The sequence below is a fragment of the Procambarus clarkii genome, chromosome 72 (assembly GCF_040958095.1).
Source record: "Procambarus clarkii isolate CNS0578487 chromosome 72, FALCON_Pclarkii_2.0, whole genome shotgun sequence".
NCBI classification, from domain to species: Eukaryota; Metazoa; Arthropoda; class Malacostraca; order Decapoda; family Cambaridae; genus Procambarus; species Procambarus clarkii.
Window position 1 is genome coordinate 7,599,387 of NC_091221.1, and position 27,792 is coordinate 7,627,178.

The 27,792-nt window shown below is 40.0% G+C and overlaps 2 protein-coding genes across 3 annotated transcripts; both read right to left on the bottom strand.

The window, feature by feature from the left end:
- Nucleotides 1-1,490: 1,490 nt before the first annotated feature.
- Nucleotides 1,491-10,470, bottom strand: LOC138356417 (mucin-7-like). Its single transcript, XM_069312560.1, has 4 exons — nucleotides 10,348-10,470; nucleotides 6,432-6,602; nucleotides 4,744-4,881; nucleotides 1,491-2,442 (listed from the first exon to the last, which is right to left on the bottom strand). Exons 2-4 carry the CDS (start codon nucleotides 6,434-6,436, stop codon nucleotides 1,491-1,493), a joined length of 1,095 nt encoding a protein of 364 aa, XP_069168661.1. The 5' UTR covers nucleotides 6,437-6,602; nucleotides 10,348-10,470.
- Nucleotides 10,471-11,422: 952 nt separating this feature from the next.
- Nucleotides 11,423-26,897, bottom strand: LOC123773647 (soluble scavenger receptor cysteine-rich domain-containing protein SSC5D-like). 2 transcript variants are annotated; one of them, XM_069312429.1, is made up of 3 exons: nucleotides 26,845-26,897; nucleotides 15,014-15,151; nucleotides 11,423-14,203 (listed from the first exon to the last, which is right to left on the bottom strand). In XM_069312429.1, the coding sequence occupies exons 1-3, from the start codon at nucleotides 26,847-26,849 to the stop codon at nucleotides 13,693-13,695; spliced, it is 654 nt and encodes a 217-aa protein (XP_069168530.1). In that variant the 5' UTR covers nucleotides 26,850-26,897; the 3' UTR covers nucleotides 11,423-13,692. The 2 variants fall into 2 exon arrangements, with proteins under 2 accessions (XP_069168530.1, XP_045623425.1); XM_045767469.2 differs by lacking the exon at nucleotides 26,845-26,897 and adding an exon at nucleotides 16,698-16,829.
- Between the last annotated feature and the right edge of the window lie 895 nt (nucleotides 26,898-27,792).

A 27,792-nucleotide genomic window follows, 5' to 3' on the forward strand; every position in this document is an offset into this window, starting at 1 on the left:
TATTTGAACATGATTCTCTCCTCAAAACTTATTACATATAAGAAGAAGAACATAGAACATAAGAAGATAAGAATGACGGTCTCTGCAGAAGACCTATTGGCCCTTACGAGGCAGCTTCTATTTATTTTAACTCAGAAACACAACTTCAAGATATATTAATGACCGAAACGTTGCATGTAATTTGACGTGTGGTAAAATATACAAATATTCTACCCACTAGGTAACTACTGTAAGCTGATAGTGCATTTTGTTCCTAAATATAATATTATTAGTAAGTGAATAGAACTGAATTTATCTGCAAGTATTCTTCACTTGACATTATTACAAAAGTAATTGGGATAATTTGTTTTAAAACATAATCACTGTAACCATTACTGATGTTGTTGCTTTGTTGATGTTAGGGGTGTTGCTTGCTTTGTTGTTTTGTGTTGATATTATATTTGTTTCGTTCTTGTTTTATACATTTTAATTTGTTATTTTTTATTACTCCTTTCTTATCCTTGTTTAGTTCTTGATGGTGTTGTCGTTCATTTTATTCGTGTGTGTTTTTGCTATTTAAATAGATTCTTTTATTTTTATGTTACCCATTGTTGTTGTTCTTCTTTTAGGTGTTTACCTTAGCTACCATTCATGTTCTTGCTGCTGGTCCTGGCTGTGTTTCTGTCTGTTCATATTCTTTGTTCTGTATATTTTATTTGTACCACTTTTAAGTTTCTTTTGGCTTCATGTTTTTGTTATGAATCTGTCATCAACCCTCTTGCATCTATCTTGTTGGTTTTTCTGTTACGAAAGATGTAAAGATAACATATACAATATCTTTAATAAAAGTAAGCAGGTGCTCTCTGTGCTACGATGGTCGTATTACGAAAATCCAAACACGTGTCGTTTCTCAATCAATGGTCTATACGGTGGTAGTTGGGATAGTGGTGGTGGTAGTTGGGGTAGTGGTGGTGGTAGATGGAGTAGTGGTGATAGTAGTTGTACTCACCTAGTTTTGCTTGCGGCGGATTAAGCTTTGGCTCTTTGTTCCCGGCTCTCAATCATCAATCACCTGGTGTACAGGTTCCTGAGCCTATTGGGCTCTATCATATCTACATTTGAAACTGTGTATGGAGTCAGCCTCCACCACATCACTGCTTAATGCCCACCATTTGTTAACAACTCTGACACTGATTTTTTTAAATTTTCTGAGGCACTATTCCTCCACAGCTGCGGCAGCTGTGGTGGTATCTGGTGCAGCGGTGGTGGTATCTGGTGCAGCTGTGGTAATATCTATGGTGCAGCTGTGGTAGTATCTGGTGCAGCTGTGGTGGTATCTATGGTGCAGCTGTGGTAGTATCTATGGTCCACCTGTGGTGGTATCTGGTGCAGCTGTGGTAGTATCTGGTGCAGCTGTGGTAGTATCTGGTGCAGCTGTGGTAGTATCTATGGTCCACCTGTGGTGGTATCTGGTGCAGCTGTGGTAGTATCTGGTGCAGCTGTGGTAGTATCTATGGTGCAGCTGTGGTGGTATCTGGTGCAGCTGTGGTGGTATCTGGTGCAGCTGTGGTGGTATCTGGTGCAGCTGTGGTGGTATCTGGTGCAGCTGTGGTAGTATCTGGTGCAGCCGTGGTAGTATCTGGTGCAGCTGTGGTAGTATCTGGTGCAGCTGTGGTGGTATCTGGTGCAGCTGTGGTGGTATCTGGTGCAGCTGTGGTTGTATCTGGTGCAGCTGTGGTAGTATCTGGTGCAGCTGTGGTAGTATCTGGTGCAGCTGTGGTAGTATCTGGTGCAGCTGTGGTGGTATCTGGTGCAGCTGTGGTGGTATCTGGTGCAGCTGTGGTGGTATCTGGTGCAGCTGTGGTGGTATCTGGTGCAGCTGTGGTGGTATCTGGTGCAGCTGTGGTGGTATCTGGTGCAGCTGTGGTGGTATCTGGTGCAGCTGTGGTGGTGGTCGTTGTGGTAGTAGTGGCGGTGGTGGTGGTAGTTGGGCTAGTAGTGGTTGGAGTGGTGGTCGTTGTGCTAGTAGTGGTTGGAGTGGTGGTCGTTGTGCTAGTAGTGGTTGGAGTGGTGGTCGTTGTGCTAGTAGTGGTTGGAGTGGTGGTCGTTGTGCTAGTAGTGGTTGGAGTGGTGGTCGTTGTGCTAGTAGTGGTTGGAGTGGTGGTCGTTGTGCTAGTAGTGGTTGGAGTTGTGGTAGTGGTTCTAGTAGTGGTTGGAGTTGTGGTAATTCTTCTAGTAGTGGTTGGAGTTGTGGTAGTTGTTCTAGTAGTGGTTGGAGTGGTGGTTTTAGTAGTCCTCCTGGTTGTGTGTCTATGATGATGTCCGTATCCCTGACCGTGTCCGTGTCCGTGTCCGTGTCCCTGACCGTGTCCGTGTTTGTGTCCGCGTCCTTGGTGGCCGCGTCCGTGCTTCTGGCGGCTGTTTCTCCTTAATTCAATGTCAGCAACATCGCTCTGTTCGGCCCTGCAGTGTATAATACATAATATATATTAACAAATGCAAGTATTTGTTACACTATATATATATATATATATATATATATATATATATATATATATATATATATATATATATATATATATGTTATTGAATATGCCCAAAAGGATAAGATTAATGCTTCTAACACGAATCTTTTCAATATTTCTTACATTTTTCTTCATTGTCAGGGGTAATTGAAAAATTAACTCTAAAGTTCATTTTCACATATTTATTTAAGGTCTGACGCCTAAAAGTGTTTTGCAAGGACTTCTCACATTTTCAAAGACAAATTTTTACACACATCATTTCATGCTTATATTCGTTTTTGGGTGAGGTGATATGACATAAATGTTTTTGGGTGAGGAGACAAAAGACAAAACATGAATCAATCATATTTGCTGCTTCTATATTGCTATATTGCTCCTGCTATTTCTATGTTGGCTTAGGATCTTGAAGTGGGTAGAATATAGTTATGTGTTAATTGGCTGTTGATAGCTGGTGTTGACTTTTCGATGAGTAGGGCTTCACTGATGTCGAGATTCCTGTTATCGTTGTATCTATCAATGATTTCTGTGTTGTTTGAAAAGATTTCTCTGATGATGGTCTCGTTGGGTTAGGAGATTATATGTTTCTTGATGGAGCCCTGTTATTTGTGCATTGTTAATCGCCTAGAAAGAGACGTTGTTGTCTTACATATATACTGAGATCTTTGGGGCTGACAGTCCCCAAGTGGGCATGTGAAGCATAGACAACGTTGATTTCGTCCAAGGCATTCTGTTTGGTGTCTGGAGAGCTCTTCATGAGTAGGTTGGCCGTTTTCTTGTTTTTGTAATACATTGTCAATTGTATCTTCTGATTTTGTCTGTTGGGATAACGTTCCTATTAATAATATATTTCAGGACACTTTCCTCAGCTTTATAAGCCGTCGTAAAGAAGTTCCAGTAAAAACAGTCTAATAGGAGGTACAAGTGTTGTGTTAGTGTATTCTTCAGAGGTTGCATGGCGTTTCACCTTTCTTTTTATGACGTCTTCAACATAACCGTTAATGAAGTTATTGTTGACTATGACCTGCCTTACACTGCAGAGTTCTTCATCGACTTGCTTCCAACCAGAGCTGTGAGTAAGAGCTCTGTCGACGTAAGCGTTGACAACACTCCTCTTGTACCAGTCTAGGCAGACATTATTGTCATTAAGGCCCATTCCTATGTTTGTTTCCTTAGTGTAGACTGCAGTGTGGAAGACACCATTCCTTTCTGTGACTGTTACACCTAGAAAGGGCAGCTTCCCATCGCTCTCCATGTCGTAAGTGAAAATTAACACCGAATTTTGCTCGAATACCTCTTTCAGCTGCTACAGACATCTGACATCTGATACCTGCATAAAAGTGTTGTCAACATACCTGCAGTATATGGCGGGTTTCATGTCCATGTCAACTAAAACCCTCTGCTCTATGGTGCTCATCTAGAAGTTCGCAAACATGACACCTAGGGGAGAACCCAAGGCGATCCTATCTACTTGCTTATACATGCGCCCATCGGGACTCAAGAAGGGTGCCTCTTTAGTGAAGGCTTGGAGTAACTTTCTCTGTATGCTCTCTGGTATGTCAAGAGGAATACAAGTCGGATCACGTTACACTCTGTCCATCATCATCCTGATTGTTTCGTCCACAACGATAGCAGGAGACTCGACATCCACGAGGCCCTACACATAAAAATAAGTCAACACCAGCAATCAACAGCCAATTAATACATTACTATATTTTACCCACTTCAAGATCCCGAACCATTAGAACCCCGTTAAGAAAGATACGAGATTGAAGTTTGTTCATTAATTTAGATCTTGACTGGAAAACGGAAATATCATTGCGTTCTCATTTTCGTCACTGGGTTATATTCCTGGATAAGCAACAGACTCGATTGCTATCTAAGGAACTTTTCAGGGTCACAATCATATGACCATAAATTACAAGTACAGTATGTATTCTCTCTGAATGTTCTCTCAACAGGACACATTAGTACAGCAACTAAAGAAAAACTACGGGCTCACCATAGCCCGTGCTACCAACAACAACACCTAAAGAAAACAGTGAACAATTGTGCATCGTGGGGCTGGCTGATGACTAGGATAAGTTTTTGTGAACTGCTAAGACGAACAATTCTTACGATATTGATCAATAAGAACACGCCAGGTGTAAGATGGTTCATCTTTGAGACAAAAAAAAAGAGAGCAAAACAATAGGGGAGAACTTCAGTTTTCTTTTAGCAGTTTATTCAAAAGTTTTCGTACCTGTCCCCATCGTCGTCTTCGAAGACGACCCGTTCTGGACGGTCGTCGGTGTCGCCAAGTGCATCGTCCTGGTCCTTCAGAACGTAGCCTGAAGTGGCACATACGAAGGCCAAAAGACCCAGCAGCACGAATTTGTACCTGAGGGGGAGAGGTGAGAAAAAAAAGAGTGAGAGGTAAAATAGTTAAAACGACGCTGATAAGAATGTTTGGTGAAGGCAGGTTTGTTGATAGTGAGGTCAAGGCAACCTTACCTAATAGGTCAAGTATGTCATGGCTTAAAACACATTAACACCAGGGGGGATCCACTAACACCAAGGGAGATAGGGGTGTTCACTAACACGAGGGGGGTCCACAAACACCAAGGGGCCCCATCAAGATGGTGTTATAGCTGTTTAATTCCCTGACTGACTAGAGGATGGGGGGGCCCGTAAACAGATCCGGCTCCGAGTGAGGTAATATTAATTGATGGTGTTGATGATGGGGGTTGACAATTACGTGGATGATAATGACAATGAGATGGATTATAGTTATCAGAATGAGACACTTTTCGCAACTACACAAATCCCTCCACATCAGATAGACTCAGGAAGTTTATAGTTGTGACATATATAAACTAAATTAAGGTAATAGCAATGCTATCATGGCTGAGGAAGCTCTCAGCGTACTCATTTACAACGATAACATCGTAAACATCAGCTCTAGGCAATACAAAATGGCTCTGGTTATCACCAAAAAAGTAATGGTTATCATACAGGAATGTCTAGAGTTGAATTGATGATTTTGTCAATTCACGCACTTGAAGATTTGGTGATTTGACAATGAACTATTAATTTACATGGAACTATCGACCAATCCTCGAAAACTTACTTAACCACTGTACTGCATTATGAAATAAAAGGGGACTGTAATGAACGTAATACGACCACGTTTTTCAGTTCGGTATCGAGCTCGGTATCAATAGTTCGGTCTTCGAACTATCAAATTTTTGTCGCAGCTTCGACTTCACACTTGGGGTGTCCACGGTTCGAATCTCCTAGAACCCAGGTGAATGGAAGGTTAGGTTACTGTGTTACTGCTGAAATGTCCTTTGTAACACCATTTGTATAAAATGTTGTTAGTTTTATGGCACAATTTATACTTTAATCTCTTGTCTAACAGTCGCTATAAGTATTATGATTCTGTTGGATGTTTATAGACGACAAAAAAGAAGTTCATGACACTGTGGACCAAACCACACACTAGAAATTCAAGAGACGAAGACGTTTCGGTCAGTCCACGACCATTATCAAGTCGATTGACAATCGACTTGAGAATGGTCCAGGAGGGATCAAACCGTCGTCGTCTCTTCAATTTCTAGTGTGTGGTTTGGTCAACATTTTTCAGCCACTTTATTGTGACTTTTCATCTCCATAACACTGCCTGTCTCTTGAGGTCTTATATTAATGTTTAATACAACTATTTAGTTTTAAGGAAATCAGTAAATTAGAGAAACCCTGGTTTGAACAAAACGTAAATTATGTTGTTTGCACAAATAAAACGCAAAAAGGCATATCAGTTAAATGGCGTCGGAAATTTAGAATACATCTAGCAGAGTTCATCTTAGAATAACTACTCTCAAGTTTTGCACATGAATAGCAAAGAACATATGAGCTTCCAATTGGACAGTTTATCACAGCCAGAACACGCACCTCATGTTGAAGTTTAGTGAAGGTGAGATGACGGTAGAGAGCAGCAGGCTAGTTGAAGGCAGCGGGCTGGTAGAAGGTGGGAATGACACAGGTCCGAGAGGGGAACAGTTATATACAGTCCAACGATCTAGCCTCCACGTGTGTGATTAATGGCCCTTGATCTTACATTGACTGCAAGAGACACAGAAGTATCAAATTTATGTCGCAATTTCTGCTATTGAGACAGTCGTGCATGTTTTTATTAGCCACATTTGCAGTTCAATATTTTATTGCAGTTGCATATTTTATATCAAACGACAGCTAAATGGGGCCACGTGTGTCTCTTTTGCTTCGCTGTGGTCTACTATTGATCCATGCAGAACTATCCATCACCAACGTCTTTATGTGGAGATTCAAAGGAAGCTGTCATTAGAACAGCCATTAGAATAAGTTTGAATACGCGGGCTGAAGTGCATCATAACTGCGACTAACATAAATTAACAGGTAAAGAGGGAAAAATATTTTCTGTCTGTTGAAAACTTATATTTTGCATCAAAATTTTGATATATAACAATGATTTGTGAGAGAAGAAAAGTTGAAGAAACTGCGGTAAAGTTTAAAACAATTTCATTAAAACAAGAATGGATATTGAGAACCCATGTGTGAATGTAACGAGAATTAAAGACCCTACACAGTTGCAGTATATTAGGAGAAATCTCTCGGTGAACGATACAGTAACAATGCTGAACATAGAAGGAGGAGATCATAATTCAGGTGACAAAGATCTTGGCAGAACACAAACACAGATATCAATAAAGTATTCGAACTTTAATTACCAGACGAAGGCCACGAAAGAGATCCGAGTGTGAGACTTGAGAACACGCAAGTGACCACAGAGGGAAACAAACTTAAGTATATAAATATTTAACTGTAACAAAGGCAGCAGCAGGAAGAGACAGCATCCCACTTTAGGGTCAGCAAGACGCATTACGTTTATCTCTCATGATACTCTTCAATGCATCCAAGGAAAGAAGAAATAGACCGGAAAGTTATTCAACTAATAATGTTATTCCGATTTTCACAAAAGAACACAGTCATCAGCCCCTTACACAAGAATTTCTTACACAGATATAATCCATAAGGCAATATTACACATATTAGAAGATTAATGAAACCTACAATTTTGATTTGTTGAGGAAAAGTCCTGGATGACAAGACAATAAAGAGTCAAGGGGAAAGGGCAGTTGGACTGCATCTTCATTGTCTACCAAAAAGTCTTTGATGCAGTGGCATCCCAAATATTGGTAATAATTTCTAAAAGAATATGAGCGTGATTAAAATCCTTTTGAACAGAATGATAAAATCTTCATTGAGGAGATTACTGGGCCACGTAATCTACTGGGCTATGAGTAGTCATAATAAGGAAAGTCCAAAATTCCATGTTGCCGTTTTATGTTAAAGTTTTTATATGAACAAGTTGACTTGAACAAGCGAGTACATAACCAAGATGGATGAGGTGATACAAGGTGTCACAGGGGTCAAGCTCTCTGTAATTACGTTGTTTCATATGATGACTAGTTCAGCGTACTGGATACATTACGTTTTGTTTTGATGACGTTAGAATACTTCAAAGTGAGCTGAGGCATACCATTTAGAAGATGTATGATCTATGTATATACAAACACGAAAATGGTAGACTAGTATACATTCTACTAGACGAGTTGTAATGATCAACGGAACGCCATTGTTATTCGTGGAATACAGAATTGGAATTAATTCAGTCTATACCATACAGTATATTAATCTTTATTATTCCAAATTATTAACAAATACAGCAGTAAAATGCCTGAAATCTGAACAATATTATTCTTCATGTTATTTAAACAATAATTCCCTTCACCCATTAACAATAATGTGCTTCCAGTCATGTGGACAATATCATCATGTCACTTTACAAAAATTCTTCGTATCACTTTAAAAATATAAGGAGCCTCTCGTCATCTCAACAATCTTTTGTTACATGTTATTTGAACATGATTCTCTCCTCAAAACTTATTACATATAAGAAGAAGAACATAGAACATAAGAAGATAAGAATGACGGTCTCTGCAGAAGACCTATTGGCCCTTACGAGGCAGCTTCTATTTATTTTAACTCAGAAACACAACTTCAAGATATATTAATGACCGAAACGTTGCATGTAATTTGACGTGTGGTAAAATATACAAATATTCTACCCACTAGGTAACTACTGTAAGCTGATAGTGCATTTTGTTCCTAAATATAATATTATTAGTACGTGAATAGAACTGAATTTATCTGCAAGTATTCTTCACTTGACATTATTACAAAAGTAATTGGGATAATTTGTTTTAAAACATAATCACTGTAACCATTACTGATGTTGTTGCTTTGTTGATGTTAGGGGTGTTGCTTGCTTTGTTGTTTTGTGTTGATATTATATTTGTTTCGTTCTTGTTTTATACATTTTAATTTTTTATTTTTTATTACTCCTTTCTTATCCTTGTTTAGTTCTTGATGGTGTTGTCGTTCATTTTATTCGTGTGAGTTTTTGCTATTTAAATAGATTCTTTTATTTTTATGTTACCCGTTGTTGTTGTTCTTCTTTTGCCCCATCAAGATGCTGTTATAGCTGTTGAATTCCCTGACTGACTAGAGGATGGGGGCCAGTAAACAGATCCGGCTCCGAGTGAGGTAATATAAATTGATGGTGTTGATGATGGGGGTTGACAATTACGTGGATGATAATGACAATGAGATGGATTATAGTTATCAGAATGAGACACTTTTCGCAACTACACAAATCCCTCCACATCAGATAGACTCAGGAAGTTTATAGTTGTGACATATATAAACTAAATTAAGGTAATAGCAATGCTATCATGGGTGAGGAAGCTCTCAGCGTACTCATTTACAACGATAACATCGTAAACATCAGCTCTAGGCAATACAAAATGGCTCTGGTTATCACCAAAAAAGTAATGGTTATCATACAGGAATGTCTAGAGTTGAATTGATGATTTTGTCAATTCACGCACTTGAAGATTTGGTGATTTGACAATGAGCTATTAATTTACATGGAACTATCGACCAATCCTCGAAAACTTACTTAACCACTGTACTGCATTATGAAATAAAAGGGGACTGTAATGCACGTAATACGACCACGTTTTTCAGTTTGGTATCAATAGTTCGGTCTTCGAACTATCAAATTTATGTCGCAGCTTCGACTTCACACATGGGGTGTCCACGGTTCGAATCTCCTAGAACCCAGGTGAATGGAAGGTTAGGTTACTGTGTTACTGCTGAAATGTCCTTTGTAACACCATTAGTATAAAATGTTGTTAGTTTTTTGGCACAATTTATACTTTAATCTCTTGTCTAAGAGTCGCTATAAGTATTATGATTCTGTTGGATGTTTATAGACGACAAAAAAAATCCATAACACTGTTGACCAAACCACACACTACAAATTGATGGCACGAAGACGTTTCGGTCAGTCCAGGACCATTATCAAGTCGATTGACAATCGACTTGAGAATTGTCCAGGAGGGACCAAACCGTCGTTGTCTCTTCAATTTCTATTGTGTGGTTTGGTCAACATTTTTCAGCCACTTTATTGTGACTTTTCATCTCCATAACACTGCCTGTCTCTTGAGGTCATATACTAATGTTTAATAAAACTATTTAGTTTTAAAGAAATCAGTAAATTAGAGAAACCCTGGTTTGAACAGAACGCAAATTATGTTGTTTGCACAAATAAAACGCAAAAAGTCGTAGCAGTTAAATGGCGTCGTAAATTTATAATACATCTAGCAGAGTTCATCTTAGAATAACTACTCTCAAGCTTTGCACATGAACAGCAAAGAACATATGAGCTTCCAATTGCACAGCTTATCACAGCCAGAACACGCACCTCATGTTGAAGTTTAGTGAAGGTGAGGTGACGGTAGAGAGCAGCAGGCTTGTTGAAGGCAGCGGGCTGATAGAAGGGTGGAATGACACAGGTCCGAGAGGGGAACAGTTATATGCAGTCCAACCATCTATCCTCTACATGTGTCATATGTTGATTAATGGCCCTTGATCTTAGATTGACCGCTAGTGACGCAGAACTATCACGATCATGTCGTATATTCTGCTAATGATACAGTCGATCATATGTTTTTATTAGCCACATTTGCAGTTGCATATTTTATTGCAGTTACATATTTTATTTCAAACGACAGCTGTGTGTGGCCACGAGTGTCTCTTTTGCTTCGTTTTGGTCTCCCATTGATCCATGCAGAACTATCCACCACCAACGTCTTTATGTGGAGATTCAAAGGAAGCTGTCATTAGAACAGCCATTAGAATAAGTTTGAATACGCGGGCTGAAGTGCATCATAACTACGACTAAAAAAGATTCAAAAATAAAGAGGGAAAAATATTTTCTGTCTGTTGAAAACTTTTGTTTTGCAACAAAATAGGGATATAACAATGGTTTGTGAGAGAAGAAAAGTTGAAGAAACTGCGGTAAAGTTTAAAACAATTACACAAAAAGCAAGAATGGATATTGAGAACCCATGTGTGAACGTAACGAGAATTAAAAATCTCTATCGACTGGGCAATGAGAAGTCTTAATAAGGAAAGTCCAAAATTCCCTGTTACCGTTTTGTGTTAATCTTTTTATATGAACAAGTTAACTTGAAAAAGGAGTACATAACCATGATGGATGAGGTGATACAATGTGTCACAGGGGTCAATAAGCACTCTGTATTTACGTTGTTTCATATGATGACTGGTCCAGTGTACTGGATGCAATACGTTTTGTTTTGATAACCTTAGAATACATCAAAGTGAGCTCAGGTATACCATTTAGAAAATATATGATTTGTATATACAAACACTAAGATGGTAGACTAGTTTACATTCTACTAGGCGAGTTCTAATGATCAAGGTAACGCCATTATTGTACGTGGAATCCAGGATTGAAATTAATTCAGTCCATACCATTCAGTATATTAATCTTTATTATTCAAAATTATTAACAAATACAGCAGTAAAATGCCTGAAATCATCTGAACAACATTATTCTTCATGTTATTTAAACAATAATTCCCTTCACCATGAACAATAATGTGCTTTTAGTCATGTGGACAATATCTTCATGTCACTTTACAAAAATTCTTCGTGTCACTTTAAAATAATAAGAAGCCTCTCGTCATCTCAACAATCTTTTGTAACATGTTATTTGAACGTGATTCTCGCCTCAAAACTGTTACATTTAAGAAGAAGAACATAGAACATAAGAACATAAGAATGACGGTCTCTGCAGAAGACCTATTGGCCCGTACGAGGCAGCTTCTATTTATATTAACACAGACACACAACTTCAAGATGTATTAATGACCGAAACATTGCATGTAATTTGTGGTGTGATAAAATATACAAATATTCTACCCACTAGGTAACTACTGTAATCTGCTCATGTGTATTTTTCTAAATATAATATTATTAGTAAGTGAATAGAACTGAATTTACCTGCAAGTATTCTTCACTTGACATTATTGCAAAAGTAATTAGGTTAATTTGTCTTAAAACATAATCACTGTAACCATTACTGATGTTGTTGCTTTGTTGATGTTGAGGGTGTTGCTTGCTTTGTCGTTTTGTGTTGATATTTTGTTTGTTTCGTTCTTGTTTTATACATTTTAATATGCTTTTATTAATACTCATTTCTTGTCCTTGTTTAGTTCTTGGTGGTGTTGTCGTTCAATATATTCGTGTGTGTTTTTGCAATTTAAATAGATTCTTTCGTTTTTATGGTACCCATTGTTGTTCTTCTTCTCTTAGGTGTTTACCTAAGCTGCCATTCATGTTCTTGCTGCCGATCCTGGCTGTGTTTTTGTCGTCACTGTTCATATTCTTTACTTTGAACATTTTTCTTGTACCTTTTTAAGCTTCTTTTGGTTTCATGTTTTTTGTTATGAATCTGTCATCAACCCTTTTGCATCTATCTTGTTGTTATTTCTGTTACGAGAGATGTAAAGATAACATATATAATATCTTTAATAAAAGCAAGCAGGTGTTGTCTGTGCTACGATGGTCGTATTACGAAAATCCAAACACGTGTCATTTCTCAATCAATGATCTATACGGTGGTAGTTGGGATAGTGGTGGTGGTAGTTGGGATAGTGATGTTGGTAGTTGGGGTAGTGGTGGTGGTAGATGGAGTAATAGTGGTGGTAGTTGGGGTGGTGGTGGTAATTGGGGTAGTGGTGGAAATTGGGGTGGTGGTGATAATTCGGATGGTGGTGGTAACTGGGGTGGTGGTGATAATTGGGGTGGTGGTGATAATTGGGGTAGTGGTGATAATTGGGGTTAGTGGTGGAAATTGGGGTGGTGGTGATAATTGGGGTTATCTTGAGGTTATCTTGAGATGATTTCGTGGCTTTTAGTGTCCCCGCGGCCCGGTCCTCGACCAGGCCTCCATCCCCAGGAAGCAGCCCGTGACAGCTGACTAACACCCAGGTACCTATTTTACTGCTAGGTAACAGGGGCATAGGGTGAAAGAAACTCTGCCTATTGTTTCTCGCCGGCGCCCGGGATCGAACCCGGGACCACAGGATCACAAGTCCAGTGTGCTGTCCGCTCAGCCGACCGGCTCCCTGTGAACTACAACTATTCCGTACGATAATGTAAAACAGAAATGCAATTGCTTAAGTTTCATCTTACCCAGGTATCTCTGCACACAACAAAGCAATAATGGTAATTATGAAATTGCATATGATAAACAAATCTAATCCTTATAATATAAGTAACTTAACACAAAGGTTTCCTGTAGTTGCAACACATTCAGCCCTCATATTTCGCTTTAGTTTAACCTGTTCTAGTTCATAAACTAAGTTCATTGGTGTAGATCTATGAACATTGGCCTCAAGGCTTCCCAAATAAAAATATTCAACACTCCCCATACTAAATCCCAACCACTTGACTGGATGGTAGAACGGTGGTCTCGCTTCATGCACGTCGGCGTTCAATCCCTGACCGTCCAAATGGTTGGGCACCATTCCTTCCCATCCCAAATCCTTATCCTGACCCCTTCCATGTGCGATATAGACATAATGGCTTGGTGCTTTTCCCTGATAATTTAATTTCCCATACTACTGTACTTTTTTTTCTATAAGTAAATATATACCAACTTAATGTCCAAATTGACATCATGAGCAACACATCAGTGTGAATTTTCAGAGTCAAAACCCAAACTAATGTTGATTGATCACTACATACCATAGTAATCATACCAAATTAATCCTCCGTCTGCGATGGTGGTGGTAGTAACTGGGGTGGTGGTGATGATTGTGGTAGTGGTGGAAATTGGGGTGGTGGTGATAATTGGGGTGGTGGTGGTAACTGGGGTGGTGGTCATAATTGTGGTAGTGGTGGAAATTGGGGTGGTGGTGATAATTGGGGTGGTGGTGGTAACTGGGGTGGTGGTCATAATTGGGGTAGTGGTGGAAATTGGGGTGGTGGTCATAATTGGGGTGGTGGTGGTAACTGGGGTGGTGGTCATAATTGGGGTAGTGGTGGAAATTGGGGTAGTAGTGGTTGTAGTCGTCCCCGTCGTCCTTGTTTGGGTATGATGATACTGTTCGTCGCTGTGGCTACCATATTCGTGTCCGTGTCCGTGTCCGTGTCCGCGTCCGTGTCCGTGTCCGTGTCCGAGACCGTGTCCGTGCTTTTCGAGGTTGTTTCTCCCTAATTCAATGTCAGCCGATTCGCTCTGTTCGGCCCTGCAGGGTATAATACATAATACATATTAATAAATTCAAGTATTTGTTATATATATATATATATATATATATATATATATATATATATATATATATATATATATATATATATATATATATATATATATAATATATAATATAATAGTTTATATATTTATTTATATAATGGAAATGGAAAGAGGAATTATACGAGAAGGAAATATTATGAATAAAAAAAGAAGCTACACACTCAAATATTTCATGTTACCAGTTAACAAATTCTGCTAATATTAAAGACAAAACACCTCAGACACTTCTCTGGTCATTGGATATTAAAGGTGTTAAGCAAGATACGAGATTGCAGTTTATTCCTTAATTTAGATCTTGACTGGAAAACGGAAATATCATTGCGTTCTCATTTTCGTCATTGGGTTATATTCCTGGATAAGCAACAGACTCGATTGCTATCTAAGGAACTTTTCAGGGTCACAATCATATGACCATAAATTACAAGTACAGTATGTATTCTCTCTGAATGTTCTCTCAACAGGACACATTATTACAGCAACTAAAGAAAAACTACGGGCTCACCATAGCCCGTGCTACTAACAACAACAACTAAAGAAAACAGTGAACAATTGTGCATCGTGGAGCTAGCTGATGACGAGGATAAGTTTTTGTGAACTGCTAAGACGAACAATTTTTACGATATTGATCAATAAGAACACGCCAGGTGTAAGATGGTTCATCTTTGAGACAAATAAAAAGAGAGCAAAACAATAGGGGAGAACTTCAGTTTTCTTTTAGCAGTTTATTCAAAAGTTTTCGTACCTGTCCCCATCGTCGTCTTCGAAGACGACCCGTTCTGGACGGTCGTCGGTGTCGCCAAGTGCGTCGTCCTGGTCCTTCAGAACGTAGCCTGAAGTGGCACATACGAAGGCCAAAAGACCCAGCAGCACGAATTTGTACCTGAGATGGAGAGGTGAGAAAAAAAAGAGTGAGAGGTAAAATAGTTAAAACGACGCTGATAAGAATGTTTGGTGAAGGCAGGTTTGTTGATAGTGAAGTCAAGGCAACCTTACCTAATAGGTCAAGTATATCATGGCTTAAAACACATCAACACCAGGGGGGATCCACTAACACCAAGGGAGATAGGGGAGTTCACTAACACGAGGGGGGTCCACTAACACCAAGGGGCCCCATCAAGATGGTGTTATAGCTTTTTAATTCCCTGACTGACTAGAGGATGGGGGCCCGTAAACAGATCCGGCTCCGAGTGAGGTAATATTAATTGATGGTGTTGATGATGGGGGTTGACAATTACGTGGATGATAATGACAATGAGATGGATTATAGTTATCAGAATGAGACACTTTTCGCAACTACACAAATCCCTCCACATCGGATAGACTCAGGAAGTTTATAGTTGTGACATATATAAACTAAATTAAGGTAATAGCAATGCTATCATGGGCGAGGAAGCTCTCAGCGTACTCATTTACAACGATAACATCGTAAACATCAGCTCTAGGCAATACAAAATGGCTCTGGTTATCACCAAAAAGTAATGGTTATCATACAGGAATGTCTAGAGTTGAATTGATGATTTTGTCAATTCACGCACTTGAAGATTTGGTGATTTGACAATGAACTATTAATTTACATGGAACTATCGACCAATCCTCGAAAACTTACTTAACCACTGTACTGCATTATGAAATAAAAGGGGACTGTAATGAACGTAATACGACCACGTTTTTCAGTTCGGTATCGAGCTCGGTATCAATAGTTCGGTCTTCGAACTATCAAATTTTTGTCGCAGCTTCGACTTCACACTTGGGGTGTCCACGGTTCGAATCTCCTAGAACCCAGGTGAATGGAAGGTTAGGTTACTGTGTTACTGCTGAAATGTCCTTTGTAACACCATTAGTATAAAATGTTGTTAGTTTTATGGCACAATTTATACTTTAATCTCTTGTCTAACAGTCGCTATAAGTATTATGATTCTGTTGGATGTTTATAGACGACAAAAAGAAGTTCATGACACTGTTGACCAAACCACACACTAGAAATTGAAGAGACGAAGACGTTTCGGTCAGTCCACGACCATTATCAAGTCGATTGACAATCGACTTGAGAATGGTCCAGGAGGGATCAAACCGTCGTCGTCTCTTCAATTTCTATTGTGTGGTTTGGTCAACATTTTTCAGCCACTTTATTGTGACTTTTCATCTCCATAACACTGCCTGTCTCTTGAGGTCTTGTATTAAACATTAATATAACTATTTAGTTTTAAGGAAATCAGTAAATTAGAGAAACCCTGGTTTGAACAAAACGTAAATTTTGTTGTTTGCACAAATAAAACGCAAAAAGTCATATCAGTTAAATGGCGTCGGAAATTTAGAATACATCTAGCAGAGTTCATCTTAGAATACCTACTCTCAAGCTTTGCAAATGAACAGCAAAGAACATATGAGCTTCCAATTGGACAGTTTATCACAGCCAGAACACGCACCTCATGTTGAAGTTTAGTGAAGGTGAGATGACGGTAGAGAGCAGCAGGCTAGTTGAAGGCAGCGGGCTGGTAGAAGGTGGGAATGACACAGGTTCGAGAGGGGAACAGTTATATACAGTCCAACGATCTAGCCTCCACGTGTGTGATTAATGGCCCTTGATCTTACATTGACTGCAAGAGACACAGAAGTATCAAATTTATGTCGCAATTTCTGCTATTGAGACAGTCGTGCATATGTTTTTATTAGCCGCATTTGCAGTTCAATATTTTATTGCAGTTGCATATTTTATATCAAACGACAGCTAAATGGGGCCACGTGTGTCTCTTTTGCTTCGCTGTGGTCTCCCATTGATCCATGCAGAACTATCCATCACCAACGTCTTTATGTGGAGATTCAAAGGAAGCTGTCATTAGAACAGCCATTAGAATAAGTTTGAATACGCGGGCTGAAGTGCATCATAACTGCGACTAACATAAATTAACAGGTAAAGAGGGAAAAATATTTTCTGTCTGTTGAAAACTTATATTTTGCATCAAAATTTTGATATATAACAATGATTTGTGAGAGAAGAAAAGTTGAAGAAACTGCGGTAAAGTTTAAAACAATTTCATTAAAACAAGAATGGATATTGAGAACCCATGTGTGAATGTAACGAGAATTAAAGACCCTACACAGTTGCAGTATATTAGGAGAAATCTCTCGGTGAACGATACAGTAACAATGCTGAACATAGAAGGAGGAGATCATAATTCAGGTGACAAAGATCTTGGCAGAACACAAACACAGATATCAATAAAGTATTCGAACTTTAATTACCAGACGAAGGCCACGAAAGAGATCCGAGTGTGAGACTTGAGAACACACAGTGACCACAGAGGGAAACAAACTTAAGTATATAAATATTTAACTGTAACAAAGGCAGCAGCAGGAAGAGACAGCATCCCACTTTAGGGTCAGCAAGACGCATTACGTTTATCTCTCATGATACTCTTCAATGCATCCAAGGAAAGAAGAAATAGACCGGAAAGTTATTCAACTAATAATGTTATTCCGATTTTCACAAAAGAACACAGTCATCAGCCCCTTACACAAGAATTTCTTACACAGATATAATCCATAAGGCAATATTACACATATTAGAAGATTAATGAAACCTACAATTTTGATTTGTTGAGGAAAAGTCCTGGATGACAAGACAATAAAGAGTCAAGGGGAAAGGGCAGTTGGACTGCATCTTCATTGTCTACCAAAAAGTCTTTGAAGTTTTTAAAGTTTTCTTTGTTAAAGTTTTTATATGAACAAGTTGACTTGAACAAGCGAGTACATAACCAAGATGGATGAGATAATACAAGGTGTCACAGGGGTCAAGCTCTCTGTAATTACGTTGTTTCATATGATGACTAGTTCAGCGTACTGGATACATTACGTTTTGTTTTGATGACGTTAGAATACTTCAAAGTGAGCTGAGGCATACCATTTAGAAGATGTATGATGTATGTATATACAAACACGAAAATGGTAGACAAGTATACATTCTACTAGACGAGTTGTAATGATCAACGGAACGCCATTGTTATTCGTGGAATCCAGAATTGGAATTAATTCAGTCTATACCATACAGTATATTAATCTTTATTATTCCAAATTATTAACAAATACAGCAGTAAAATGCCTGAAATCTGAACAATATTATTCTTCATGTTATTTAAACAATAATTCCCTTCACCCATTAACAATAATGTGCTTCCAGTCATGTGGACAATATCATCATGTCACTTTACAAAAATTCTTCGTATCACTTTAAAAATATAAGGAGCCTCTCGTCATCTCAACAATCTTTTGTTACATGTTATTTGAACATGATTCTCTCCTCAAAACTTATTACATTTAAGAAGAAGAACATAGAACATAAGAAGATAAGAATGACGGTCTCTGCAGAAGACCTATTGGCCCTTACGAGGCAGCTTCTATTTATTTTAACTCAGAAACACAACTTCAAGATATATTAATGACCGAAACGTTGCATGTAATTTGACGTGTGGTAAAATATACAAATATTCTACCCACTAGGTAACTACTGTAAGCTGATAGTGCATTTTGTTCCTAAATATAATATTATTAGTAAGTGAATAGAACTGAATTTATCTGCAAGTATTCTTCACTTGACATTATTACAAAAGTAATTGGGATAATTTGTTTTAAAACATTATAACTGTAACCATTACTGATGTTGTTGCTTTGTTGATGTTAGGGGTGTTGCTTGCTTTGTTGTTTTGTGTTGATATTATATTTGTTTCGTTCTTGTTTTATACATTTTAATTTGTTATTTTTTATTACTCCTTTCTTGTCCTTGTTTAGTTCTTGATGGTGTTGACGTTCATTTTATTCGTGTGTGTTTTTGCTATTTAAATAGATTCTTTTATTTTTATGTTACCCATTGTTGTTGTTCTTCTTTTAGGTGTTTACCTTAGTTACCATTCATGTTCTTGCTGCTGGTCCTGGCTGTGTGTCTGTCTGTTCATATTCTTTGTTCTGTATATTTTATATGTACCACTTTTAAGTTTCTTTTGGCTTCATGTTTTTGTTATGAATCTGTCATCAACCCTTTTGCTTCTATCTTGTTGTTATTTCTGTTACGAAAGATGTAAAGATAACATATACAATATCTTTAATAAAAGTAAGCAGGTGCTCTCTGTTCTACGATGGTCGTATTACGAAAATCCAAACACGTGTCGTTTCTCAATCAATGGTCTATACGGTGGTAGTTGGGATAGTGATGTTGGTAGTTGGGGTAGTGGTGGTGGTAGATGGAGTAGTGGTGATAGTAGTTGTACTCACCTAGTTTTGCTTGCGGCGGATTAAGCTTTGGCTCTTTGTTCCCGGCTCTCAATCATCAATCACCTGGTGTACAGGTTCCTGAGCCTATTGGGCTCTATCATATCTACATTTGAAACTGTGTATGGAGTCAGCCTCCACCACATCACTGCTTAATGCCCACCATTTGTTAACAACTCTGACACTGATTTTTTTAAATTTTCTGAGGCACTATTCCTCCACAGCTGCGGCAGCTGTGGTGGTATCTGGTGCAGCGGTGGTGGTATCTGGTGCAGCTGTGGTAATATCTATGGTGCAGCTGTGGTAGTATCTGGTGCAGCTGTGGTGGTATCTATGGTGCAGCTGTGGTAGTATCTATGGTCCACCTGTGGTGGTATCTGGTGCAGCTGTGGTAGTATCTGGTGCAGCTGTGGTGGTATCTGGTGCAGCTGTGGTGGTATCTGGTGCAGCTGTGGTGGTATCTGGTTCAGCTGTGGTAGTATCTGGTGCAGCTGTGGTAGTATCTGGTGCAGCTGTGGTGGTATCTGGTGCAGCTGTGGTAGTATCTGGTGCAGCTGTGGTGGTATCTGGTGCAGCTGTGGTAGTATCTGGTGCAGCTGTGGTAGTATCTGGTGCAGCTGTGGTGGTATCTGGTGCAGCTGTGGTAGTATCTGGTGCAGCTGTGGTGGTATCTGGTGCAGCTGTGGTGGTATCTGGTGCAGCTGTGGTGGTGTCTGGTGCAGCTGTGGTAGTATCTGGTGCAGCTGTGGTAGTATCTGGTGCAGCTGTGGTGGTATCTGGTGCAGCTGTGGTAGTATCTGGTGCAGCTGTGGTGGTATCTGGTGCAGCTGTGGTGGTATCTGGTGCAGCTGTGGTAGTATCTGGTGCAGCTGTAGTAGTATCTGGTGCAGCTGTGGTGGTATCTGGTGCAGCTGTGGTAGTATCTGGTGCAGCTGTGGTGGTATCTGGTGCAGCTGTGGTGGTATCTGGTGCAGCTGTGGTGGTATCTGGTGCAGCTGTGGTAGTATCTGGTGCAGCTGTGGTGGTGGTCGTTGTGGTAGTAGTGGCGGTGGTGGTGGTAGTTGGGCTATGTTATGATCTCAGCCTGCAGGAGAAACGAGTCTCCCTCCTTGAGAGTTATTCATCAAGCCTGACCTGATTAGAAGGTCTAGCAAATATTGAGGTAATAACCCATATGTAAAATAGTTGCTTGGATATGTATAACAATTTGAGATTATGGGCAATGAAGAAGAAAACAGATAAATGACTGGCTAGGAGATGTGGACATTTTGCTGGAGGCGTGAGGCTCGCTTCCGGAGGACCTTGACCTCACTTGAGTGCCAGACATCGCAGGGGAAGCCGCGCTCCGTTTGAGCTCCCGTCAGAAGGGAACCCCTAGTGATATATCTCTAAGAGAAGAGAAGTGTGCAGACGTGCCAGCTGTGGAATTGAGCTAAGAACGTTGTGGTGTCAAGTCCTGGTCGACGAGCAGAGTTCAATAAGCTGCTCAGAGGCATTTTCGTGGGCTGTGTGGAGCGCCCTGACCAGACGCCGTCAGAGGGAAAGCGCCCTCGATCAGTTAATCTGTGGTAAGCACGATATACGCCAGTTCATAGTGATTGCTTGTAGTTGGTCGTGTGCCCAGCGACAGTAGCAATGTTTATTTATAGGTTAGACATGTTTTAATAAGGCAGAAGGCCTGAAATAGGAGAGTGAAGAGGGAGGAGCACGGAGCGGCGTCCGTCCCCTCTGAGCTCTGACCGACGACTGAGGGAGCCCGGCTCCTGACGGAGGAAGACCCTCCCAGTGAGTGAGGACCGCCGCCAGGCGAGGTGGAGTATGGACCCGCCCAAAACGGGGGAGTCCACTCTCACTGTATGTAGAGGACAGATAGAGGTTTGAGGCAAGCATATTGTGTGGTTATTTTTGTTTATGTGTTAAAGGGGAACATTTTATTGGAGTGTCGATGGGTTGCAGGTTCGTCTTTGGGGAAGAAGTTGCTGAGAACTTCGAAGCCAGCCTAGATGAAGTAATTGATGAGACTCCAAGGTAGTGAAGCAGAGGACCTCGAGCTGTGAGGAGAAGCAGTGAAGAGGAGTGTCACGTGCTTCTGTAGAGGTGGTGTAGCAGCCAAGAGAGCTGTGGAGGAACCTAGCAGAAGGGTGAAGCACCGTAGTTGCTCAAAGAAACTTCATGATAGCAGCCTGGAGGAGCTGCAGAGGATCCTGGTAGTGAAGCCCGGAAGAACCTGAAGATATCAGGGTAGTGAACTTCCAGAGGTGGAAGGGAAGTTCCGGTGGATTACTTGTAGGGAGTTAATAGTGTTTGGTTGTCATTAGTGTGCAAGACGCAGTGAGTGGTGAGTGGTTGTTTGCATTCTTATGTCAAGGAGTGATTTATTCTGAAGTTTAGAGTTGCAGTCGTAGGCTTGATTACCTACAGATGTATGTGTTCGAGGACTGATAGAGTGATCGATTGATCATCGTTGTGTATCAATGAACATTTATACTGATATATGTTATTGCATTCAAGTGCTGATTTTCTATATATATATTATCTTGCTGATGGTGCAACAGTGTATGTAGACTTGATCTATTTGAGGAGGTTGATAGTATCAGGTGGTGAACCAGGGGATAGGATACCACTTGATAAGCTGATGATAGAGTTCTGATGGTGTTGGAGTGCAACCCGATTGTAATATTATAGAGTATAGGATTCATTATTATTATATGTGTGTATGTATCGTGTATGTGCTTCGTCCAGTAAATGTACCCCAATTTGCTGGTGTTTGCCCTTGTCCTAGTGAGGCTTCCCAGGAGGTAGTAAAGAAGGAGAGAGAGAAAGAACCAAGAACCACTGCTGTGGACAGGGTAGAAGGTAGTACTAATAAGCCAAAAGGGGATCGAGATCATATTACCTAAGGAGAGAGTGGGGAGTCACAGCGGCTCGAGTGGGTGTGTGCACGTGACAACGAGGCTAGGTGTTGGAGCCGCATCCCCTAAATGTGTGACGTTGAGCCCCTCTCCAAGAGCCAGAAGCGCCAAGGGTGATCTCCTAGTGAAGTATAAGCACTCTACCGAGTTGTGTGGGTTGGGTTGTCCATAGAGAAGAATCAACGACGACGACAACAACCAACCAACCCAGGACCATTTGGTTGGTTGTTGGTTGGAGTGGTGGTAGTTGTGGTAGTAGTGGCTGTGGTGGTGGTAGTTGGGCTAGTAGTGGTTGGAGTGGTGGTCGTTGTGCTAGTAGTGGTTGGAGTGGTGGTCGTTGTGCTAGTAGTGGTTGGAGTGGTGGTCGTTGTGCTAAGAGTGGTTGGAGATGTGGTAGTTGTTCTAGTAGTGGTTGGAGTTGTGGTAGTGGTTCTAGTAGTGGTTGGAGTTGTGGTAGTTGTTCTAGTAGTGGTTGGAGTTGTGGTAGTTGTTCTAGTAGTGGTTGGAGTGGTGGTTTTAGTAGTCCTCCTTGTCCTCCTGGTTGTGTGTCTATGATGATGTCCGTGTCCCTGACCGTGTCCGTGTCCGTGTCCGTGTCCCTGACCGTGTCCGTGTTTGTGTCCGCGTCCTTGGTGGCCGCGTCCTTGGTGGCCGCGTCCGTGCTTCTGGCGGCTGTTTCTCCTTAGTTCAATGTCAGCAACATCGCTCTGTTCGGCCCTGCAGTGTATAATACATAATATATATTAACAAATGCAAGTATTTGTTACACTATATATATATATATATATATATATATATATATATATATATATATATATATATATATATATATATATATATATATATATATATATATATATAATGTTATTGAATATGCCCAAAAGGATAAGATTAATGCTTCTAACACGAATCTTTTCAATATTTCTTACATTTTTCTTCATTGTCAGGGGTAATTGAAAAATTAACTCTAAAGTTCATTTTCACATATTTATTTAAGGTCTGACGCCTAAAAGTGTTTTGCAAGGACTTCTCACATTTTCAAAGACAGATTTTTACACACATCATTTCATGCTTATATTCGTTTTTGGGTGAGGTGATATGACATAAATGTTTTTGGGTGAGGAGACAAAAGACAAAACATGAATCAATCATATTTGCTGCTTCTATATTGCTATATTGCTCCTGCTATTTCTATGTTGGTTTAGGATCTTGAAGTGGGTAGAATATAGTTATGTGTTAATTGGCTGTTGATAGCTGGTGTTGACTTTTCGATTAGTAGGGCTTCACTGATGTCGAGATTCCTGTTATCGTTGTATCTATCAATGATTTCTGTGTTGCTTGAAAAGATTTCTCTGGTGATGGTCTGGTTGGGTTAGGAGATTATATGTTTCTTGATGGAGCCCTGTTATTTGTGCATTGTTAATCGCCTAGAAAGAGACGTTGTTGTCTTACATATATACTGAGATCTTTGGGGCTGACAGTCCCCAAGTGGGCATGTGAAGCATAGACAACGTTGATTTCGTCCAAGGCATTCTGTTTGGTGTCTGGAGAGCTCTTCATGAGTAGGTTGGCCGTTTTCTTGTTTTTGTAATACATTGTCAATTGTATCTTCTGATTTTGTCTGTTGGGATAACGTTCCTATTAATAATATATTTCAGGACACTTTCCTCAGCTTTATAAGCCGTCGTAAAGAAGTTCCAGTAAAAACAGTCTAATAGGAGGTACAAGTGTTGTGTTAGTGTACTCTTCAGAGGTTGCATGGCGTTTCACCTTTCTTTTTATGACGTCTTCAACATAACCGTTAATGAAGTTATTGTTGACTATGACCTGCCTTACACTGCAGAGTTCTTCATCGACTTGCTTCCAACCAGAGCTGTGAGTAAGAGCTCTGTCGACGTAAGCGTTGACAACACTCCTCTTGTACCAGTCTAGGCAGACATTATTGTCATTAAGGCCCATTCCTATGTTTGTTTCCTTAGTGTAGACTGCAGTATGGAAGACACCATTCCTTTCTGTGACTGTTACACCTAGAAAGGGCAGCTTCCCATCGCTCTCCATCTCGTAAGTGAAAATTAACACCGAATTTTGCTCGAATGCCTCTTTCAGCTGCTACAGACATCTGACATCTGATACCTGCATAAAAGTGTTGTCAACATACCTGCAGTATATGGCGGGTTTCATGTCCATGTCAACTAAAACCCTCTGCTCTATGGTGCCCATCTAGAAGTTCGCAAACATGACACCTAGGAGAGAACCCAAGGCGATCCTATCTACTTGCTTATACATGCGCCCATCGGGACTCAAGAAGGGTGCCTCTTTAGTGAAGGCTTGGAGTAACTTTCTCTGTATGCTCTCTGGTATGTCAAGAGGAATACAAGTCGGATCACGTTACACTCTGTCCATCATCATCCTGATTGTTTCGTCCACAGCGATAGCAGGAGACTCGACATCAACGAGGCCCTACACATAAAAATAAGTCAACACCAGCAATCAACAGCCAATTAATACATTACTATATTTTACCCACTTCAAGATCCCGAACCATTAGAACCCCGTTAAGAAAGATACGAGATTGAAGTTTGTTCATTAATTAGGATCTTGATTGGAAAACGGAAATATCATTGCGTTCTCCTATTCCTCACTGCGTTCTATTCCTGGATAAGCAGCAGACTCAGTAGCTGTTAAAAGAACCTTTCAGGGTCACAATCATATGACCATAAATTACAAGTACAGTGTGTATATTCAGTCTGAAGGTTCTCTCAACAGGAAACATTAGTGCAGCAACAAAAGAAAACAGTGAACAATTGTGCATCGTGGGGCTGGCTGGTGACGAGGATAAGTTTTTGTGAACTGCTAAGACGAACAATTCTAACGATATTGATCAATAAGAACACTCCAGGTGTAAGATGATTTATCTTTGAGAACAAAAAATAAGAGCAGAACAACAGTGGAGAAATTCAGCTTTTTCTTAGCAGTTTACTCATAACTTTTCGTACCTGTCCCCATCGTCGTTTTCGAAGACGACCAGTTCTGGAAGGTCGTCGGTGTCGCCAAGTGCGTCGTCCTTGTCCTTCAATACGTAGCCGGAATTGGCACACACGAAAGCCAGAAGACCCAGCAGCACGAAACTGTACCTGATGGGGGAGAAGAGAGAAAAAAATGAGGTAAAATAGTTAATGTGACGCTGATAAGAATCCTTGGTGAGAGCAGGTTTGTTGATAGTGAGATAAGGACCATATTACCTTATAGGTCAAATAGGCCATGACCTGAAAAACACCAACACCAGGGGGGATCCACTAACACCAGGGAAGGATCCACTAACACCATGGGAGGATCCATTAACACCAGGGGGCCCCATCACGATGGTGTTATAGCTGTTGAATTCCCTGACTGACTAGAGGATGGGGGCCAGTAAACAGATCTGGCTCGAGTGGGGTAATACAAATTGATGTTATTGATGATGGGGGTTGATGATTAGGTGGATGATAATTACAATGGAGTGGATTATAGTTATCAGAATGAGACTTTTCGTAACTACACAAATCCCTCCACATCGGATAGACTCAAGAAGTTTACAGTTGTGACATATATAAACTAAATTAATAGCAATGTTATCATGGGCGAGGAAGCTCTCATAAATTACCATTACATCGTAAACATCAGCTCTAGGCAATACAAAATGAATCTGGTTATCACCGAAAAGAGTAATGGTTATCACAGGAATGTTTAGAGTTGAACTGATGATTTAGTCTATCCACGCACTTGAAAATTGGGTTATTTGACAATGAACTATTAGTGAACATGGAAATATCGACTAATCCTCGAAAATAATATAGCCACTGTATTGCATTATGAAATAAAAGTGAACTGTAACGCAGGTAATACGACCATGTTTTTCAGCTCGGTATCAATAGCTCGGTCGATAGAGCTTCGGCTTCAAACATGAGGTGTCCACGGTTCGAATCTCCTAGAACCCAGTTGAATGTAAGGTTAGGTTACTGTTGTAATATCATTTGTAACACCATTAGTATATAATGTGGTTGGATTTATGTCACAATTCATACTTTAAACTTTTGCCCCAACGACAAAGGATAGACGACAAAACGAATTCTATAACACTGCCTGTCTCTTGAGATCTTATAATAATGTTTAATAAAACTGCTTACTTTTTAGAAAATCAGTAAATTAGAGAATTTAATTAGGTCTGATCAAAACGCAAATTTAGTTGTTTGCACAAAAAAAACGCAAGATGTTAAGTCATAGCAGTTAAATGACGTCGTAAATTTATAATACATCTAGCAGAGTTCATCTTAAAATACGTACTCTCCAGCATTGCCCAGAACAGCTATAAACATGTGAGCTTCTAATTGGACAGCTTAACCACAACCAGAAAACGCACCTCATGTTGAAGTTTAGTGAAGGTGAGTTGACGATAGAGAGCAGCAGGCTGGTAGCAGGTGAGAATGACGCAGGTCTGAGAGGGGAAACAGTTATATACAGTCCAACTATCTAACCTTCACGTGTCTGATATGGTTATTAAGTTGCCCTTGAACTTCCATTGACCTTTAGAGATGCAGAATTATCAAGTTCATGACGTAAATTCAGCTAATGAGACAGTTGTGCTTAGGTTTTTTATTAGCGGCATTAAACATTTTCATATTTTGCTTCAAACAACAGTTGTGTGTAGCCACGTGCATCTCTTTTACTTTGCTGTGACATCCCATTGTTCCATGCAGAACTATCCAGCACCATCGTCGTTATGTTGAGATTCAGAGATTCATTAGAACAAGTTAGAACACGCGAAAGCCAAGAGCGATTTTGGGTATTCTAACTTTGAAACTATCATATTATGATATAAGGAACCTGGCGAAGCTGCAAGCAAGAGCTGTAATCCTATTTGAGCTAAGTTGAAACCTACTCCCAGAGGCCTATATATGTCATGAGCCTGTTATATGCATCAATAGGAATAAACTTTATTAACAACATTATGTAACAATCATATAAGGAACAGGATGAGCCTGTTGTCAGCTGTGTATCAGAGCCTTCATGTGAGCAGTTGACCTGATCTTCCTGTGCATTAACCTGTTGAGTGAACACGTTCCAGATGTGAGTCAGCCTAGGAGTGAATGATCGCTGATGGACTCATGCTCTTGAGAAATGCACTTCCCGCATGAGACTATTGAAAGTTGAGAGCCTACTGCTAACGATGCGAATTACTGGTTGTCCAAGGATTTGGGCCAGGTGCGGAGCTTTGAGAATGTTGTCTTTGTACATTACAACTACCGACGTACATAATCAAGATGGATGAGTTGATACAAGGTGTCACAGGAGTCAATAAGCCCTCTGT

Coding starts and splice junctions, on each gene's coding strand:
- LOC123773647 (XM_069312429.1), bottom strand. Junction 14,204..15,013: donor GAAGACGACGATGGGGACAG/GTACGAAAACTT, acceptor TATACCCTGCAG/GGCCGAACAGAGCGAATCGG.
- LOC138356417 (XM_069312560.1), bottom strand. Junction 2,443..4,743: donor GAAGACGACGATGGGGACAG/GTACGAAAACTT, acceptor TATACACTGCAG/GGCCGAACAGAGCGATGTTG.